The sequence below is a fragment of the Oncorhynchus tshawytscha genome, linkage group LG17 (genome assembly GCF_018296145.1).
Source record: "Oncorhynchus tshawytscha isolate Ot180627B linkage group LG17, Otsh_v2.0, whole genome shotgun sequence".
NCBI classification, from domain to species: Eukaryota; Metazoa; Chordata; class Actinopteri; order Salmoniformes; family Salmonidae; genus Oncorhynchus; species Oncorhynchus tshawytscha.
Window position 1 is genome coordinate 11,722,543 of NC_056445.1, and position 17,981 is coordinate 11,740,523.

At 44.9% G+C, this 17,981-nt stretch overlaps 1 protein-coding gene across 3 annotated transcripts in view; it reads left to right on the top strand.

The window, feature by feature from the left end:
* Positions 1–6,495: 6,495 nt before the first annotated feature.
* The window catches only part of LOC112217165 (metabotropic glutamate receptor 8), a 362,177-nt gene continuing 350,691 nt past the window's right edge, over positions 6,496–17,981 (top strand). The window contains exons 1-2 of one of the 3 annotated variants that reach the window (XM_042300187.1): positions 6,496–6,614; positions 11,149–11,989. In XM_042300187.1, the coding sequence (XP_042156121.1) occupies positions 11,435–11,989 (555 nt within the window). In that variant the 5' untranslated portion in view covers positions 6,496–6,614; positions 11,149–11,434. The remainder of the gene's footprint in view (positions 6,615–11,148; positions 11,990–17,981) is intronic. The other 2 variants (XM_042300186.1, XM_042300188.1) reach the window with 2 other exon arrangements.

Sequence of the window (17,981 nt, forward strand, 5' to 3'; positions counted from 1 at the left end):
GAAAAGAGATCCTTGATGAAAACCTGCTCCAGCGTGCTCAGGACCTCAGACTGGGGTGAAGATTAATCTTCCAACAGGACAACGACCCTAAGCACACAGCCAAGACAACACAGGTGTGTCTTTGGGACAAGTCTCTGAATGTCCTTGAGTGGCCTATCCAGAGCCCGGACATGAACCCGATCGAATATTTCTTTAGAAACCTGAAAATAGCTGTGCAGCGAAGCTCCCCATCCAACCTGACAGAGCTTGAGATGTTCTGCAAAGAATAATGGGAGAAACTCCCCAAATACAGGTGTGCCAAGCTTGTAGCCACATCCCCAAGACTCGAGGCAGTAATCGCTGCTAAAGGAGCTTAAACAAAGTACTGAGTAAAAGGTCTGAATACTTATGTAAATGTAATATTTTACTTTTAACAAATTTGCTAACATTTCTAAAAAACTGTTTTGCTTTGTCATGGGTAGGGCTTTGTGGCTTTGTTGTGTGTAGATTGATGAGGGCAAAAAATCATCCATTTTGGAATAAGGCTGGCTGTAACATAACAAAATGTGGAACAAGTCAAGAGGTCTGAATATTTTCTAAATGCACTGTATATGGGTTAGCGTTAGCGTTATGGTAAGGTTAGGGGTGAGGGTTAGCATTAGGTAAGGGTAGGGTTAGCATTGGGTTAGGGTTATGGTTAGTGTTGGGTAGGGGTTAGGGTTAGCATTAGGTAAGGGTAGGGGTTAGGGTTATGGTTAGTGTTGGGTAGGGGTTAGGGTTAAGTAAAGGTAGGGTTAGCGTTGGGTTAGGGTTAGCATTGGGTTAGGGTTAGCATTGGGTTAGGGTTAGCATTGGGTTTAGGGTTAGCGTTAGGTAGAGGTAGGGGTTAGTGTTAGGTAAGGGTAGGGGTTAGAGTTAGGTAGGGGTTAGTGTTAGGTCAGGGTTAGTGTTGGGTAGGGGTTAGGGTTAGTGTTAGGTAAGGTTAGGTTAGGGTTTAGGGTTATCATTAGGTTTGGGTTTAGGGTTAGCGTTAGGTAATGGTAGGGATTAGGGTTAGCATTAGGTATGGGTAGGGGTTAAGGGTTAGGCAAGGTAGGGGTTAGGATTTAGGGTTAGCGTTAGGTAAGGGTAGGAGTTAAGGGTTAGGCAAGGGTAGGGGTTAGGACTTAGGGTTTGTGTTAGGTATGGGTAGGAGTTAAGGGTTAGGCAAGGGTAGGGGTTAGGACTTAGGGTTAGTGTTAGGTAAGTGTAGGATTTAGGGTTAGCATCAGGTAAGTGTATGGGTTACGGTTTAGGGTTAGCCTTAGGGAAGGGTAGGGTTTAGGGTTAGCTTTGGGTTAGGGTTTAGGGTTAGCATTCGGTAAGGGTAGGGGTTAGCGTTAGGTAAGGGTTTAGGGTTAGCGTTAGGTAAGGGTAGGGTTAGCGTTAGGTAAGTGTAGGGTTAGCATTAGGTTAGGGTTAGGGTTAGTGTTAGGTAAGGTTAGGGGTTAGTTTAGGTAAGGGTAGGGTAGGGGTTAGCTTTAGGTTAGCGTTAGGTTAGGGTTAGTGTTAGGTAAGGGTTAGCGTTAGGGTTAGCGTTAGGTAAGGTTAGGGGTTAGTGTTAGGTAAGGGTAGGGTTAGCGTTAGGTTAGGGTTAGTGTTAGGTAAGGGTAGGGGTTAGCGTTAGGTTAGGGTTAACATTAGGTAAGGTTAGGGGTTAGTGTTAGGTAAGGTTAGGAGTAGGGTTAGCGTTAGGTTAGGGCTTAGGCTTAACATTAGGTAAGGGTAGGGGTTAGCGTTAGGTAAGGTTAGGGGTAGGGTTAGCGTTAGGTTAGGGTTAGTGTTAGGTAAGGGTAGGGTAGGGGTTAGCGTTAGGTAGGGGTTAGCGTTAAGTAAGGTTAGGGTTAGCATTAGGTAAGGTTAGGGGTTAGTGTTAGGTAAGGGTAGGGTTTAGGGTTAGCGTTAGGTAGGGTTAGTGTTAGGTAAGGGTAGGGTTTAGGGTTAACATTCGGTAAGGGTGGGGGTTAGGGTAGTGTTAGGTAAGGTTAGGTTAGGGGTTAGTGTTAGGTAAGGGTAGGGTTAGCGTTAGGTTAGGGTTAGTGTTAGGTAAGGGTAGGGTAGGGGTTAGCGTTAGGTTAGGGTTAACATTAGGTAAGGTTAGTGTTAGGTAAGGTTAGGAGTAGGGTTAGCGTTAGGTTAGGGTTAGGTAAGGGTAGGGTAGGGGTAAGCGTTAGGTAAGGGTAAGGTTAGGGGTAGGTTTAGCGTTAGGTTAGGGTTAGGGTTATTGTTAGGTAAGGGTAGGGTAGGGGTTAGTGTTAGCGTTAGTTAGGTAAGATTAGGGTTAGCGTTAGGTAAGGTTAGGGTTAGCGTAAGGTTAGGGGTAGGTTAAGGTAAGGTTAGGGTTAGCGTTAGGTAAGGGTAGGGTTAGCATTAGGTTAGGGTTAGGGTTAGTGTTAGGTAAGGTTAGGGGTTAGTTTAGGTAAGGGTAGGGTAGGGGTTAGCGTTAGGTTAGCGTTAGGTTAGGGTTAGTGTTAGGTAAGGGTTAGCGTTAGGGTTAGCGTTAGGTAAGGTTAGGGGTTAGTGTTAGGTAAGGGTAGGGTTAGCGTTAGGTTAGGGTTAGTGTTAGGTAAGGGTAGGGTAGGGGTTAGCGTTAGGTTAGGGTTAACATTAGGTAAGGTTAGGGGTTAGTGTTAGGTAAGGTTAGGAGTAGGGTTAGCGTTAGGTTAGGGTTCGGTAAGGGTAGGGTAGGGGTAAGCGTTAGGTAAGGGTAAGGTTAGGGGTAGGTTTAGCGTTAGGTTAGGGTTAGGGTTATTGTTAGGTAAAGGTAGGGTAGGGGTTAGTGTTAGCGTTAGTTAGGTAAGATTAGGGTTAGCGTTAGGTAAGGTTAGGGTTAGCGTTAGGTAGGGGTTAGCGTTAGGTAAGGTTAGGGTTAGCGTAAGGTTAGGGGTAGGGTTAGGTAAGGTTAGGGTTAGGTAAGGTTAGGGTTAGGTAAGGTTAGCGTTAGGTAAGGTTAGGGTTAGCGTTAGGTAAGGTTAGGGTTAGGTAAGGTTAGGGTTAGGTAAGGGTTAGCGTTAGGTAAGGTTAGGGGTTAGTGTTAGGTAAGGGTAGGGTAAGGTTAGGGTTAGCGATATGTAGGGTTAGTGTTAGGTTAGGGTTAGCGTTAGGTAAGGTTAGGGGTTAGTGTTAGGTAAGGTTAGGGTTAGCGTTAGGTAGGGTTAGCGTTAGGTAAGGTTAGGGGTTAGTGTTAGGTAAGGTTAGGTTAGGGGTTAGTGTTAGGTCATTTTAGGGTTTGGTAAGGTTAGGGTTAGTGTTAGGTAAGGTTAGGGGTTAGTGTTAGGTAAGGTTAGGTAAGGTTAGGGGTTAGTGTTAGGTAGGGTTAGCGTTAGGTTAGTGTTAGGTAAGGGTAGGGTAGGGTAGGGGTTAGCGTTAGGTTAGGGCTTAGGCTTAACATTAGGTAAGGGTAGGGGTTAGCGTTAGGTAAGGTTAGGGGTAGGGTTAGCGTTAGGTTAGGGTTAGTGTTAGGTAAGGGTAGGGTAGGGGTTAGCGTTAGGTAGGGGTTAGCGTTAAGTAAGGTTAGGGTTAGCATTAGGTAAGGTTAGGGGTTAGTGTTAGGTAAGGGTAGGGTTTAGGGTTAGCGTTAGGTAAGGGTAGGGTTTAGGGTTAACATTAGGTAAGGGTGGGGGTTAGGGTAGTGTTAGGTTAGGGGTTAGCGTTAGGTTAGTGTTAGGTAAGGGTAGGGTAGGGGTTAGCCTTGGGTAGGGGTTAGGGGTTAATGTTAGGTAAGGGTAGGGGTTAGGGGTTAGGGTTAGCTTTAGGTAAGGGTTAGGGGTTAGCCTTGGTTAGGGGTTAGCGTTAGGTAGGGGTTAGGGTTAGCATTAGGTAAGGTTAGGGGTTAGTGTTAGGTAAAGTTAGGGGTAGGGTTAGCGTTAGGCAAGGGTAGGGTACGGGTTAGCGTTAGGTAGGGGTTAGGGTTAGCATTAGGTAAGGTTAGGGGTTTGCCTTGGGTAGGATTTAGGGGTTAATGTTAGGTAAGGGTAGGGGTTAAGGTTTAGGGTTTGCATTCGGTAAGAGTAGGGGTTAGGGTTAGCGTTAGGTAAGGGTAGGATTAGTGTTAGGTAAGGGTAGGGTTTAGGGTTAACGTTAGGTAGGGGTTAGGGTTCAAGGTTAGCGTTAGGTAAGTGTGGGGGTTAGGGTTTAGCGACATACCAAGGATCCCCTATTGCATCGAGGCATAGTGGAGACCAGGGCAAAATTTGTCAGGTGCATCATATCCAGTCATCACTCATGCTGCTTACGCCAAATCCTATCTCTGCCATCAGCATGACGCAACAGGACCCACAATTTGTCGGACCAGGCGGTGAGTGGAACCCGGTGTGGTCGTCTGCTGCAATAGCCCATCTGTGACAGGGATCGATGTGATAGCGTTCTGCACACTACTGTTATATTGAGTCGTTATTCGTCTGTTTGTAGCTCGCCTGTTAGCTTACACGATTCTTGCCATGCTCCTTCGACCTCTCATCAGTATACACTCAGTTTATTAGGTACACCCATTTAGTACTGGGTCAGATCCCCTTTGCCTTCAGAACAACCTGAATGCTCCGGGGCATGGATTCTGCAAGTCGGAAATGTTCCCCGGGGATGTTGGTCCATGCTGACGCGATGGCATCACACAGTTTCTGTGGCTAAGAAAGGAACGATTGGAAAATAATTGTGGTTCCAACCCCTGCTTTAGAGTGCAACAAAAATAGCATACAAGCTGTTTTTACTATGACTTCTGGAGTGTATGGCCAGATAAATCAAGTCTAGAGCCCTGAGGAAAAAAACAAACATTTTGAAGGCCTCCCCACTTGGCATCAGAGAGATATTTTTGCCGTTTAAAGCTCATTTCTTGTCCATGGGCCAGAGAGAATTTTGCAGTGTAAAGCATAAAGTACAGTGCATTTATGTTCAAAACAACATTCTTAGGTAATACACGAATTGAGTTGATCACTTGTGTCAGAGGAGGCTGGTGGGAAGAGCTATAGGAGGATGAGCTCATTGGAGTCAAAGATGTTGTTTCCTTCCAGCCATTACAGTGAGCCGTCCTCCTATAGCTCCCCCCAGCAGCCTCTGTTTAATGTGGCTACCAATATCTGTGTGAACCAGGCCAATGTTGTGCATCTAAGGGTAAATATTTAATTTGGTTGAATAATATTACATTATGTTGTGTTTGCGCCCTCAAATTTTTTTCCTTGGACTCATTGCCCAAAATTCATTCAACTTGTTGTTTCTAGGTATATTCATAAAACATTGAAATGTTTTATACACACTGAGTGTACAAAAGAAATAGGAGCACCTGCCTTTTCCATGACAGGCTGACTTGGTGAATCCAGGTGAAAGCTATGATCCCTTATTGATGTCACTTTTTAACCTGTCTCCTCCTCTTCATCTACAATGATTGAAGTGGATTTGATGAAAGAATTTAAAGGCTTTTGTTTAGCCTTTTAGTTTATTAGGTACATCACCCCGATCAGGAAAATGGTTCGCTCGTACAGATAGTGAGTCACGTGGCCGTCGCTTACTATACAAAGCAGCCAGACAGGCTGTATGTTATACAGTATTTTGCGTCAGTCTGCGAACCCCTTGCAGTACCTCCTCTCACCCACAGGCGTCCCCGAACCCCATTTTATTAAGAACCACCGGGCCAAGCTACTGTGGATCTTGAGGCTCGGATTTAAGTAGGCCTATTATTGTTGGATTTTAAGTGTTTTTGCGGATTGTTAGTCTATTACTGAACAAGTATGCTTTGGTTGATTCAACCTATGGGCTTTTTTTAAAACAGAAGACCTATAGTCAATAGTTTCCCTAAATTGACATGACCGGTGTTTCGTTTATGGACCTACTGTAGGCTACGTTACTCTAGATGGCGGTAGTGCTCTATCTAGTGAGGCGCTCGCTCTTAAAGTCATGACACCATTTTATCACGTCTCGCACATCACCGTCATTTGAACGCGAAAGCCTTTTTTCTTCTTGATGAATCAGTTGTCTGACTTTTGATCGTACCCCCGTATTCATTTTGGTTGTTAATCACCAATATATAGCATCGGTTTATCTGCAATATATCTGCATAAATCAAGTTATAGATTGATCACTGCAACCAATAGGCCTATTGATTAGAAAGAACCTATTGACATGTAGCAACACATGTATGTTGGTGTGAGGGTCAGAGAGGAACCAATGGCTGCGTTTTTGTGTTGGCTATTATGCAGAAAGTAGATGTAGGCCTATTGGTGTCGTCTTGTTTTAAGACATTGATCTCAATCATAACGGATTAATTGAATGGTAATCTGTCTGGGCAGATGCTGCTTAAATGTTGCATTTCAAACCGTTTCTGTGTCATTTATGCTACATATAAAAGGTGCCGATGCTGATAAAGAGAGAAGGGGATATGCGGAGAGAGAGAGTGAGAGAGAGAAAAAAGAGAGTATGGAGACCAATCGCTGTTGGGTGGGTGTTTTTTTTTGGGGGGGGGGATTCATTTGGCGGAGACGCGCGCTGGCTGCTTGGCTGGACGGCTGCATGCGCTGTCCCTTTCAGCACCGAAAACCCGAGGCGCGTGCATCTATGAGTGGGACGCGAAGGAGCGAGGATCACTCAATCAAGTCACGGAAAAGCAGGTAGGCATTTTTGAAAATTACATATTTAGTTCAATAGTTTTCGTATGTCTGAGAAGGTCCCATCAAACATAATTCTTCCCCCCCTCTCTCCCTCTATCTGAAGAATCCATCGCTCTTCGTCCATCTGCTTTTTCTTCTCCCTCATTGTTAAATTAATTACCCTCGATGGTTCTGCAAATCATCCCTTAAATAACTATTTATCTTTTCATTATCGACATGCATAGTTGACGTTGACCGTCCACGGTGTCGTTAATCAGAGTCGTGACCTGTAGCTAAATGAGAAGGGTTCAGTGTTGGGAAAGGAAACTGCTGAGCTCCGCAATGAAGTTCCGATATTGACCCAAAGGAATGCGCTCTCTGCTCTGTTCCGCGCGCCAAGAAACAGCATGCGCTCTGATGGAATTTAGGAATGATCCATACATCTGATCTCATCCGTAGCACAAACGTCTTATTTTGTGATCTAATGAATCATAATTAATATGGGAAAATTAGATGAAAATAATTGGGATATCACTAGAGTGATTTTCAGAGAGCTCACTGAAAAGGGACGCGTTATTTCACGCACATGAAGGATGCTGTCTCAATCTATACACACGAAATGTTATATTGAACTTGAATTAAAAAACATTACGGGTTGATAATGTTTTTATCTAATTATATGTAGCCTACCATGAAGACGTCATTAGGTCGTTATTTCTCTTTGGAGCCACAACCACGATTTGTATACCGCAGCTTCCTGCTTCATGCCACCGCTTTAATATTCCGTATGTATCAGAGGGTGGTGGTGGTGTATCCCACATTGATCCCCATCTATCCCCGCAACAAACCCACGCAATCATACTAACACACCACTTCCACCACGTCTTCTGTGAGGAGTTCCGTTGCTTCTCTCATCCACAAGAACGGGTCAAGGGAATTGTGAGGATCACAAGTCAATTTAGGGGGGAACCGTTGGAGGGATTTGGGATGTGTTTGATTCGTTGCGGTTGGTTGGTGTCTTTACCTGCCTGTGATCGGAATTGCAAAAACAAATAAAAAATGTCATATTCAACGGGTGCGGTGAGAGGGGGAAACTAAGGAGGAGGGGGAGCAGGAGGAGGGAGAGGAACGGGCGGGGAGATGGGAGAGAGAAACGAGCAGAGGGAGGGGGATAACATAGCAGAGGGAGGGAGAGAGAGAGAGGCGAAAAAGAGAGAAAAGATATCACTTTGTAAAAAGAGCAGTGCGCTCCCCAGTGAACGAGGACACCTAATATCATGACCAATAGAGAGGATGGTGCAGACTGACACCTAGCGATTGGTGTAAATTAAAAAGTTAAATGGGCCGGGCTCTGCCTCGTAGGGTAATACTCCCTTTTTCTTACTGCCAACAATATTGATAACACTGCTGGAATTTCCACCATTCTGTCAATTATCTCTTATTAGTGAATCAAAAGTTCCAACCCGAGCAGGAATCAAATCAAATTGTATTGGCCAAATACACGTGATTAGCAGATGTTATTGCGGGTGTAGCGAAATGCTTGTGATAAGGTTTTATTGCAGAAGTGAAATAAAATAGTGTAAAAGAAAATAATACGTTGAAAGATCCATTCTTACACTGTAAAACCCAAGGCATTATGAACTCAAAAACGTATAGTAAGTTGATGAAAAGTCATCATTACTTAAAATGTTTGTAGTAGTGACTCAAAACTAAATGAGAAGTCACATCAACTTTATTTTTTAAAAGTTAAAATAAAAAATAACAAACGTACTTTTTTCCCAGCATGCTCTATTGCAGATAGATTTTTTGGGGAATTGTTTTTAATATCTGTGTTTTTGCATGTACATTGAGGGATGGATACATAAATCTTATGCTACACAGAGATAAATAACATCGTTTTTTTCTAAACTAATCTAATAATTTATTTTAATTTTTGCAACCCCTTATTGAAATTACTGTTTCAGTTTGAACGCAGTCCTCATAATTTCCCGAAACCTTGCAGTCATTGTAGGTGAATGTGAATTCCAGCTGTTCCATGTCCTAATTCTGTCTGGATTCCAATAGGAATTACACATCACTTTGCAAGCCAGCATTATATGACTTGCAGTTAGGGACGCAAAATTCTTGTAAATATCTCAGGTTTTCCAGAAATTGCAGTCGGAAGATTCCTGGAAATACTTAAAACTAGGACTTTTTGAAAATCTGGGAAAGTTACTGGAATTTGGTTTGACCTCAAAATAAGGCCTTATACTTAACGTATTGTCATAAAGAGTTTAATGATAACATTCACCTAGGAATTTACTCGGTGAAGGCCACAGGACTGAAAATGAATCAATTCAACAACCATGTCTCTGTCACTAACAAATACAGTCATGGGGGGGTTACTACAATTCCCCGAAAAGGCAAGGTACACTGGGAACCTATATTGGGATGCGTGGCTTAGTGGGAGCATTACTCAAAGTGTTCAATCTCACACGACTCACTACAGAATCACTTAAAGTAACTGTACTCATATATATTAAGTGCAACGGATTTCCTCAAAAGTTTTGAGTAATGACAGCACATTGGGGTTTAAAGTGTATGCATGAATACAGCCTGAATAGTCCATTAGGACCATAACCTAACCATAAAGATGAACTGTTTTATATTAATATGCGTGTGCCTTTCCCAATTGCGTTAGACTTTTTTTTAATTGTTAAAGTGCTATAGTAATGTTATCCTTTCAAGGTAAATTATTCATTTATTTCATAGGTGTATAATTGACAACCATAGGAACTATACACTACAAAATATTATGAGCACCTGCTCTTTCCATGACAGACTGACCAGGTGAATCCAGGTGAACGCTAGGATCCCTTATTGATGTCACTTGTTAAATCCACTTCAATCTCTGCAGATGAAGGGGAGGAGACAGGTTAACAAAGGATTTTTAGGCCTTGAGACAATTGAGACGTGGATTGTGTATGTGTGCCATTCAGAGAGTGTGTGGTAGTAGGTGCCAGGCGCACCGGTTTGTGTTAAGAACCGCAATGCTGCTGGGTTTTTCATGTTCAACAGTTTCCTCTGTTTATCAAGAATGGTCTACCACCCAAAGGACATCCAGCCAACTTGACACAACTGTGGGAAGCTTTGGAGTCAACATGGGCCAGCATCCCTGTGGAACGCTTTCGACATCTTGTAGAACGCTTTTGACATCTTGCCCCAAGGAATTGAGGCTGTTCTGAGGGTAAAAGGTGGTGGTGGTGGTGGGGGGGTGTATCTGAAAGTGCTGTTTGTGTGGAAAGGTGAGCGTCTTTGAAATATGGGTACATAGATGGGGAGGGAGGGAGAAATATTGCCACGATGTCCGAATAAACATTAGGATATTTATATGCAATGATGCAGCAGTCCCCTAGCATCTCTCAGCATCCTAGAATTGTGCAGCCGGTTCAGCCCACACAAGCATACTGCGCAGCATCTGTGCCTTTTGGAACGCACACGGACACGCTCAAAAGTGGTCATGGCGCTCAGCGGGAAGTTTAGACTTATTGAGCCAATACATTATAGCTACGAATGTGAATTTCTTTGATATTTTCACATTCTAGTGTTATTAATATGCTCTTCTATCTATCTCAGAAGAATATCCACACATTTGACTATTTTGGGGAAGCGGGTGTGGTCAAACCATAACAGATCAAACACACTATTAGGAAGGCCCTCTTCGTCTGTCTCAATGATGGTCTTTTCCTCATGCCTCTGTTTTGTCTGAGGAATATAGAGTGATGATGTGATACGAATGATAAAAGTTTATTAGCGGGCTACAGATAAACCAGGCCGCCAGTGGATATTATATTTTGAGGCAAAGAGGGCACCCAGTAGCCTAATCTGATTGGCCAGCAATGACATAACTTCCATTCGTGAAGGACACCAGTGAAGGACACCAGTGAAGGACACCAGTGAAGGACACCAGTGAAGGACACCAGCAAGAAAGCTAAGAGCGTTAAACTGAACCTGCTCCATGAAAGCCTTGCCTCTTCTCACTGACTCACGTACTAGGATGGCTTGCTACATCATTACTGTACTGTTTCTGATGACAATGATTAGGTAGCTAAGGTGACACCTTCCAGGTGTTGATTCCCATGCAGCTGTCAGTCAAACAGGTGTAGAACCAGTAGATGTTTATACTGAATGATTACACACTGAGTAACCTTCACTCTGTCCACGTGAATAATGCCTTCTGGACCATTGTTGATGTGTTTGACAGGCTTGGCACTTTGTGTTTGACAGGCTTGGCACTGACGGATAGGATGGACTTATCAGTGGGATAGGATTGGCGGTTATGTGTGTGTGTTTGTGTGTGTGTGAGAGAGAGGTGGGAGGGGGCTGTACTGTGTGTGTGGCCAATGCTCATCTCTCTACTCTTGAATCTGACAGACAGGCATTGCAGCATGAACAGTGATTTGTGTGTGTGTGTGTGTGTGTATGAGCGAGGAAGGGAGGAAGGGAGGGAGAGACTGTGTGTGCTAGATAACTGAGGCACTGACTGCTACGTGTTCTCTGTGTGTGTATCTTGCAGGGTCTGCTGAAGATGTGAGTTCAGGATTACAATCGCTGCAGCTGCACTCGCCGCCACCGTCTCCTCTCTCTCTCTCTCTCATTCTCTCTCTCTCTCTCTCTCTCTCTCTCTCTCTCTCCTCTCTCTCCTCTACTGGGACATGCATGCCTCATGGGCCTGGGACATCTTAGAGCTGCCTGCTAACTCCTCCCCCGGGGCACTGACGCCCTTTCACCCATGATCCCGCCCACAAACTCCACAGTAACTCCTCAGTAACTCCTCCCACAACCGCCACTCAACTGTTACCATGGCGTTGCCGGAATCCCAACGCCTTCCTTCCTTCCTCGCCACACGCCACTTCCTTCTCCACTTCCTTGCCTCATGTTCCTGGTTCCTCCCTCTGGCCTCTCCTCAGCGAATCACGGACCCCGCCATCGGTACTGCGCCCAATCAGGAGTACGCCCACTCCATCCGATTGGAAGGCGACATCATCCTGGGTGGCCTCTTCCCGGTGCACTCCCGGGGGGGCGGTGGCATGCCCTGCGGGGAACTGAAGAAGGAGAAAGGGATCCATCGTCTTGAGGCCATGATGTTCGCCATCGACCTGATCAACAAGGACACGGAGCTGCTACCCAACATCACCCTGGGGGCCCGGATCCTGGACACCTGCTCCAGAGACACCTACGCCCTGGAGCAGTCGCTGACCTTTGTCCAGGCCCTCATCGAGAAGGACGGCTCGGATGTACGCTGTGCCAACGGCGACCTGCCCATCTTCGCCAAGCCTGATAAGATCGTGGGGGTGATCGGGGCGGCGGCCAGCTCCGTGTCCATCATGGTTGCCAATATACTGAGGCTGTTCAAGGTAAGGACACTGGAACGGGTCTGGGTTGGTTTCTGGTGGGTCTGGTTTAGTTTGATTTGTGTTTGGTTGGGTTAGTCAGGCTGGGTCTGGTTTAGTTTGACTTGAGTTTAGTTGAGTTAGTCAGGCTGGGTCTGGTTTAGTTTGACTTGAGTTTAGTTGGGTTAGTCAGGCTGGGTCTGGTTTAGTTTGATTTGTGTTTGGTTGGGTTAGTCAGGCTGGGTCTGGTTTAGTTTGACTTGAGTTTGGTTGGGTTAGTCAGGCTGGGTCTGGTTTAGTTTGACTTGAGTTTGGTTGGGTTAGTCAGGCTGGGTCTGGTTTAGTTTGACTTGAGTTTGGTTGGGTTAGTCAGGCTGGGTCTGGTTTAGTTTGACTTGAGTTTAGCTGGGTTAGTCATGCTGGGTCTGGTTTAGTTTGACTTGAGTTTGGTTGGGATAGTCAGGCTGGGTCTGGTTTAGTTTGACTTGAGTTTAGTTGGGTTAGTCAGGCTGGGTCTGGGTTAAGAACCTTGCCGGTTTCAGTGTGGGTGATGTCATGGTTTGTGTTTACATTGGTGTTGGAGCCATGCATGGATCTTTGTGTTGTGTTTGTGTGGATACTATGGCACTGTGTGTGTAGGTGTTGAACACCAGCCACTGTGTGTTGGATGTAGGGGGTCTCTTTACAGTGAAATGGAGTATATTGCTGGCTGCCAGGGCTGGGGCTACATCCTGTCTATCTCCCCTCCTCCTCCTCCTCCTCCTCCTCCTCCTCATCCTCCTCCTCTTATCCTCTCCTCGTCAGATGGATGCATATTGTTCCAGCAGGATATTACCCTGGCCTGTGTCTGTCAGTCAGAGCCATTATTGTGTTCTAGAAGCAGCCTGGCTCCTGACATAGGTTCTCTGGTATTACACACAGAGACGCCACTTCAGCCAGCCTCGCTCGCTACTGCAGGCAGATACAGTTCAATTGTGACAACCAATTAAAATACTGTCAATCTTATTAAAGAATACTCCACCTCACTCTGCCCTCAGCCCCGGAGACTGAGTGTGTGTTGTGTATGAGGTTTTGGGCATGGTAGTATGCCGTTCAAATTTGATCTATGCCCGACTGGTTTAGACGGGGCTTTCTAGAACATGGAGAAACAATGAAATCAATTACTGTCTAGGGTACAAAAGCCAATTAATGGTAGAGTTGCTGTAACAGAGGAATGTGAGTATACGAGCACAAGAGTGTGTGTGTTCCCGCCGTCATTAGTCCAACAAGGTTGATTGATGCGAGCGCAATGTGGAAATATGTGTCTCCTAATGATCCATCTCAGCCATACACCTTTGTCTTCTTACTCTCTCTCTCTCTCTCTCTCTTCTCTCTCTCTTTTTATTTCTCTCTCTCGCTCTTCTCTCTCTCATCTCTCTTTTTTTATTTCTCTCTCTCTCTTCTCTCTCGATCTTCTCTCTCTCTCATCTCTCTTTTTTTTATTTCTCTCTCGCTCTTCTCTCTCTCTCTCACTCTTCTCTCTTTCTCTCTTCTCTCTCTTTTTATTTCTCTCTCTCGCTCTTCTCTCTCTCGTCTCTCTTTTTTGATTTCTCTCTCTCTCTTCTCTCTCGCTCTTCTCTCTCATCTCTCTTTTATTTATTTCTCTCTCTCTCTCTCTTCTCTCTCTTTTTTATTTCTCTCTCTTTATTTCTCTCTCTTTTTATTTCTCTCTCTTTTTATTTCTCTCTTTTTATTTCTCTCTCTTTTTATTTCTCTCTCTTTCTATTTTTCTCTTTCTCTTCTCTCTCTTTTTTATTCCTCTCTCTTTTTATTTTTCTCTTTCTCTTTTTTATTTCTCTCTCTCTTTAATCCTCTCTCTCTCGTCTCTCTTTTTATTTCTCTCTCTCTTTAATCCTCTCTCTCTCGTCTCTCTTTTTTATTTCTCTCTCTCTTTAATCCTCTCTCTCTCGTCTCTCTTTTTATTTCTCTCTCATCTCTCTCTTTTTATTTCTCTCTCTCTCGTCTCTCTTTTTTAAATTTCTCTCTCTCTCTTTTTATTTCTCTCTCTTTATTTCTCTCTCTTGTCTCTTTTTTTATTTCTCTCTCTCTTTTAATTCCTCTCTCTCTCTTTTTATTTCTCTCTCTCTCTCTTTTTATTTCTCTCTCTCTCTCTCTTTTATTTCTCCCTTTCTCCCACATCATTGCCCTGGTTCTGTGTGAGTGGCAGTGCTGTATTCTAAACCTGTGCATAATAATACTAAACATGATTTAGGGAGGATTCTGTCATGGATACAGCACACACAGGGCCTTGATTTTAGGTCGCAGTGCCTCGTTCTCATTTCACTAATAGGATTTAAAGCAGGGGATTGGTAGGCGTGTGTGTTTGCATTGTAGCATTTCTGTGTGTGTGTTTGTGTGTATGTATACACCGAGTGTACAAAACTTTAAAAACACCATCCTAAGATTGAGTTACCCCCCCCCCCACAGGGATGCTGGCCCATTCAGTTGGCTGGATGTCTTTTGGGTGGTGGACCATTCTTGATACATACGGGAAACTGTTGAGCATGAAAAACCCAGCAGTGTTGCAGTTCTTGACACAAACTGGTGCGCTTGGCACCTACTACCATACCCCGTTCCAAGGCACTTAGATCTTTTGTCTTGCCCATGCCCCCTCTGAATGGCGCACATACACAATCCATCATCGACTCTGGTTGAAGTGCTTTCACCTGGATTCCCCTGGTCAGCCTGTCATGGAAAGAGCAGGTGTTCTTAATGTTTTGTACACTCAATGTATATGGGTGTGTGTTAATGTGTTTCTCCCTGTGTGTGTGTGTGTGTGTGTGTGTGTGTGTGTGTGTGTGTGTGTGTGCGTGTGCGTGTGCGTGTGCGTGTGTGTGTGGAAGGATGGATTGTGCTCCGTACCACATTACTATGTCCATGCTTTATCTGCAGCTTCATGTCTCATAAATGATGCAGAGTGTGTTGCCGTCTGGAAATAGCATAGTGGAGAAGATGTCATACTGGGTGGCATGGGCCAGCTAATCTCCCCACTGGAGCCCCCAGACTCCCTTAGTCAGCACAGAGGAGAACACAGATGCATTGAGCAGCATGGTAAACCCAAATGGGGAAGCCCAGCGATGGTGGAAACTGTGAGGAATTAGATCCAAGATGGAGGTCGGAATGGATAGGATATTTCAAACACAACATACTCTCCCACTCAGCCCAGAGTTCTTCACATCCCAACAACAACCAGGAGATCTTATTCGAGAGGAGAGACTGATCGCTTCCCAAATGGCACCCTATTCCCTATGTAGTGCACTACTTTTGTGCAGGGCCCATATGGCTCTGGCCAAAAGTAGTAGGCTGCTTAGGGAATAGGAGGGACACAGACGTAGGCTCTCTCGGCCTGTCTCAAATAAGAGCAGAACCCAGATGCACTGAGCAGACACGACCTGGTGGAAACTGGGAGAACTGAGATGGAGGATGGATGTATGGACGTTCCAGCCCTGGATACCCCAACCAGACACAACCGTTTCACTCCAGTAACCCTTCCTGTTTGCTGGTCCATGTTTCACCCCCTGTCTCTCTATAGAGCTGGGCTGGTAGTGGACACAGACTGTGGGTATCTCCTCCCTCAGGTTAATCAGGCCTACACCTGCCCGGCCTGCCTGGCTGGTTGGGTATTGATTGAGAAGCTCCAGAGGGGCCACAGGTTGGTAATTATACTGGATCACTGTTTAGACAGGTTTGGGGTCCATTCTATTTCAACCATTTCAATTGAACCAAAGGTCAGATAGAAAAGGAACGTTAGTGATGTCTTTCCCGATCATTTACCTTGCTATTCCAAATCCATTTGTGTTGGGGAGGAATACGGGGTGTCTGTGTGTGTGTGCGTGTGTGCGTTTGTGCGCGAGTGTGACGGTTTAGTAGATAACGCCATACTCCAGCAATGCAGCGTCTGGAGCAGTATTATCTGCTGCGATGTGTCATATTACCCATAGTCTCTGTATTACTGTGTTACTATTGTCTGATAGGATGAGGAGAAGAATCGCTCTGCTCCCAACGAGCCAAGAGGGAGGAGGGTTGAGGGGGTGTAAAGGAACAATTGTTTCAGAGTCTTGCTGAGAATGATATTGGCGAGAGCAAATATTTTCAGGCCCCCCGGGAACGTGATGCACTCTGTCATTGAACTGAGAACGCGTTCATAGAAGAGGATCATTTCAAAGACTGCTCTGCGAATTGTGACCCGATCGTGTTGCTCCATTACACTCCGAAGACAACAATTAGATTGGAATGGAATGAACAACTACATGCTCATGAGTCATACATGACAAATAGAAGTCATCGGGATGATTTCACCCTCTGCATTGAAGAGTTTAAGGACAGAGTTACTGATGGCCAGAGGGCAAGACTTCTGAGGATGTGGTTGGACAGGTCCAGACAGAAAGTGTGCTAGTATGTGTCTGTTCTTACTGTGAACTGAGTTAGATTTAGAGACTGAGAGAAGAGAGAGAGATTGAGATCAACAGAGAGAAATCGAGAGAGCGTCTCAGGAGTCTCAGGAGTCTCAGGAGTCTCAGGAGTCTCAGGAGTCTGATGATTGTGCCGTTGATCTCGTTAATGATGAGAGAATTAAGTGGCTGATAATGGAGCCAGGGGTTCTTCACACCACAACAACAACAACAACAACAACAACAACAACCAGGAGATCTCATTAGAGAGGAGAAACTGACTGCTTCCCAAATGGCACCCTATTCCCTGTGTAGTGCACTACTTTTGCCTGTCTCAAGCAAGATGGCCGCCACACCCCAGAGAGTGTAGGCCAGGCCCTCACTAACGAGGAGAGCTCTAATTGTCCGTCTCAAATGATTTATTTTCAGCCAGGACGACCTACTGATGATTCATCAAACGAGCTCCACTGGCAACACACACACACACACACACACACACACACACACACACACACACACACACACACACACACACACACACACACACACACACACACACACACACACACAGGTTTTTGAGTGAAGTTTGTTTACTTGTCTACCAGTTTCTCCTCAAGCTCTTTGGGAGTGAGTCGAGGTCACCAGAGTTTGTTTTTATAATGAACCTGATTCTGGAAAGCCTGGTTGTAGAATGTGTGTTTGGGGCAACTATCCCTTTAAGAGAATGGGGGTAACAAGTGTTTTTGGGTCAGGTCTGTAAGGAAGTTGTATAAGGGGTGAGAGTAGTGTGCTTGGGCTACTGTATGTGTGTCACGACTCACAAGTGTGTGTAACGCGTTTGTGTGAGGAGATTGTGTCATGGATGTGGGTGTGAATGAAATATGTGTGTGATTGTCAGGGGTGTATTTGGGGTGCATGTGTTAGGTTTGTGTGTTTGTCTGTGTTTGTGTGTTGTATGTGGATGTAGGAAGTGTGTTTGAGGATTGTACTTGGGCTGAATGTGTAAGATGTGGTGAGTTTCAAAAGTCTCTGTGAGGAGTGCTCTTGGTCTGTTTGTGTTAGAAGTGTGTGTGTTAGCATTGTGCTTGGTCTGTGTGTGTTAGAAGTGTGTGTGTTAGCATTGTGCTTGGTCTGTGTGTGTTAGAAGTGTGTGTGTTAGCATTGTGCTTGGTCTGTGTGTGTTAGAAGTGTGTGTGTTAGCATTGTGCTTGGTCTGTGTGTGTTAGAAGTGTGTGTGTTAGCATTGTGCTTGGTCTGTGTGTGTTAGAAGTGTGTGTGTTAGCATTGTGCTTGGTATGTGTGTGTTAGAAGCGTGTGTGTTAGCATTGTGCTTGGTATGTGTGTGTTAGCATTGTGCTTGGTATGTGTGTGTTAGAAGCGTGTGTGTTAGCATTGTGCTTGGTATGTGTGTGTTAGCATTGTGCTTGGTATGTGTGTTAGAAGTGTGTGTGTTAGCATTGTGCTTGGTATGTGTGTGTTAGAAGTGTGTGTGTTAGCATTGTGCTTGGTATGTGTGTGTTAGAAGTGTGTGTGTTAGCATTGTGCTTGGTATGTGTGTGTTAGAAGCGTGTGTGTTAGCATTGTGC